Genomic DNA, 2273 nt, shown 5'->3' on the forward strand with positions numbered 1-2273 from the left:
CCAAAAGAACAAGCGGGCGAATTTTATTAGCTGGTGAACCAGAAAACAACACTGAGCCGAACTCTAAAATTGGACGGACATATTTTACATAAACCATTAAAAGAGCATCTCTCCGCATTCCAGACCGGGGACGACTTATTCGGCGCAACATGCCCACGGCCCGAGCCCCTTTCGTGGCGACATGGTTATTGTGGGGCTGCCACGAATGATTATCATCATAAATGATCCCTAGATACTTTAAAGATCTAACCTGAAGAATTATTTGTTGTGGATACATTAAAAACATCTTACGGGATCTTTTATATTGAAAACAAGGACAGCGCTCTTGTTCACATTTACCGCGAGACGCAAGCCACACAACCAATTCTCAGTAGAGTTTAGGTACGTAGGTACGTTTGCAAGTGTTGATAAAGGGATTGAATATCCGATGCAGCCGCAAAAAAAAAAAGAAAAAAAAAAGCGATATCTGCATATACGCAAGCGTGGACATCATTATTAACTGGACTTGAGCTGAGTAGTATGTTGAAAAGCACAGGTGAGAGGACTGTTCCTTGCGAAACTCTCCTGGCTTGCTTGTATCTGCCAGAATGAACGCCATTTAATGCACAGAAAAACTCGGTTTTGAAGGAATGCAAATATCCGCGATACTAAATAATGTGGAAACTGAAGAGCATTTAATTTTTGCAATAGAATGCTATGTTCAACAATATAGGCTTTGGTTATATCTAACCTTATCAAGGCAGCGTGCATTTTTAGGCGCCGCGCTAAAAGAACTCGACTCTCGAGGTCAGCATGCGCATTCCAGATGAAACACTTTTGACGGAAACCAATTTGGCAAGGGCTGAGGATATTTTCTTGGTTCACGAAGTCCGAAATACGTATGACTCAATTAATTTTACAATGATGTTAATGAAATTGGTCTAATATCTATGGAAAAGGCGCCGCCATTGTTCTTAAGTAAAGGAATCACTTTGGCAAGTTTCCATTCTGAATGTATCCAAACATGTTTAATGGAATGATTTGCTAGCTCAACGAGTCATGTGACTCCTCAAAAAGGATCTTTATCATTATTGAAGTTACGCTATCAGGACCAGGAACAGCGGCTGGTAATCTCATCACTATCGTATCGGTACAGTGAACTAGAATAAATATTCTAGTTCACTGTAGTATCGGCTGATGCGGCCATTCCCCTTTCTATCGGAGAGGGGGGGGGGGGGGGGGGCAAGCCGTTGTCTTCTTCCGCTTCTTCAGCCATCTAGTCGGGCCCATCGTCATGCCATGGATCGGATCGACGTCGACAAACTTCCTCGCCCACGATCGGGACGATCGCTCGGTGGCCCATGTTACGGACGAGGAAGAAGTGGGCAGCGGCGCGGGTAGGAGCGCTCGCGCTAGGCCCGCCGCAATTCATTAAATGATCTCTCAGTCATCGACCATCTTCTCTCTCGGTTCTCTATGTCCATCGGCTTGCCGCCCCGTAACAATATTATACACCCTAAGTCGGGATCATGTACTCAATTTCTGTACTTTCCTTGAACGCTGGCCGACCCCCCGTTGCATGCGGTTATGTGTCATGTGTACAGATGCGAGAAGAAAAAGGCTAACCCCCCCCCTCGTGGGTATGTGCCATGAACCAAGGAAGAAGAAGAATGCCTCCCTGTGCAGAGTCATCGCTGCCTGCGTTCTTAGCACTGCGTAGCCACGGATGAGCGCAAGTTGCGGTGCGCACGCTGTTGACAGGCGGCCAAATGACAGCAGTGTTTGACAAAGGTGTATTCGTCCATTGGTGAGTTTGCAACGTGGCGCTCGTCAATGGCATTTGGCTTGGCTCCTGACAAAAGAGCATGGCTGAAGATACGAAGTTATCTGTAGAAGATCGTTGTCAACACAAGTTGTGGAAGGCTCGTTTGAGTGGACACGAAGATGCAACAAAGTTGTTTCGCTCCGTCACAGATCCTAAAGGTCCGGAGTTCGAGAAATTCTTGCCCCTCATCACGGAGAAGGGCCCGACAGCTGTCCTATCATTCGTCGACCATGCTCACCTGGCTACTCGTGTCTGCTGTGTTCTTGCGGGGCTTGTCTCCAAGTGCATCGCAGCTTCAAAGCAAAAGGCACGAGAACTGGCACAAGAGATCATTTTCGTGTACGTCGAAATCGAGAAACAGGAGGCAGTTGTGCCAGAGCTTGTGAAAGCCCTAGACAACAAGAACCCCCAGATAGTGTCCGGATGCGTGGCCGCAACGAGGGAATGCCTGCGCTATTCTAAGAATTGA

At 47.0% G+C, this 2273-nt stretch overlaps 1 protein-coding gene across 1 annotated transcript; it reads left to right on the forward strand.

Annotated features, from left to right (window-relative positions):
• Positions 1–1844: 1844 nt before the first annotated feature.
• LOC146205183 (protein mini spindles-like) lies at positions 1845–2273 on the forward strand. The gene has a single exon (XM_084606476.1). The coding sequence runs from the start codon at positions 1845–1847 to the stop codon at positions 2271–2273; it is 429 nt and encodes a 142-aa protein (XP_084462602.1).

Source organism: Amblyomma maculatum, chromosome 1 (genome assembly GCF_055883805.1).
Source record: "Amblyomma maculatum isolate TAMU_Amacu chromosome 1, ASM5588380v1, whole genome shotgun sequence".
Lineage (NCBI taxonomy): Eukaryota > Metazoa > Arthropoda > Arachnida > Ixodida > Ixodidae > Amblyomma > Amblyomma maculatum.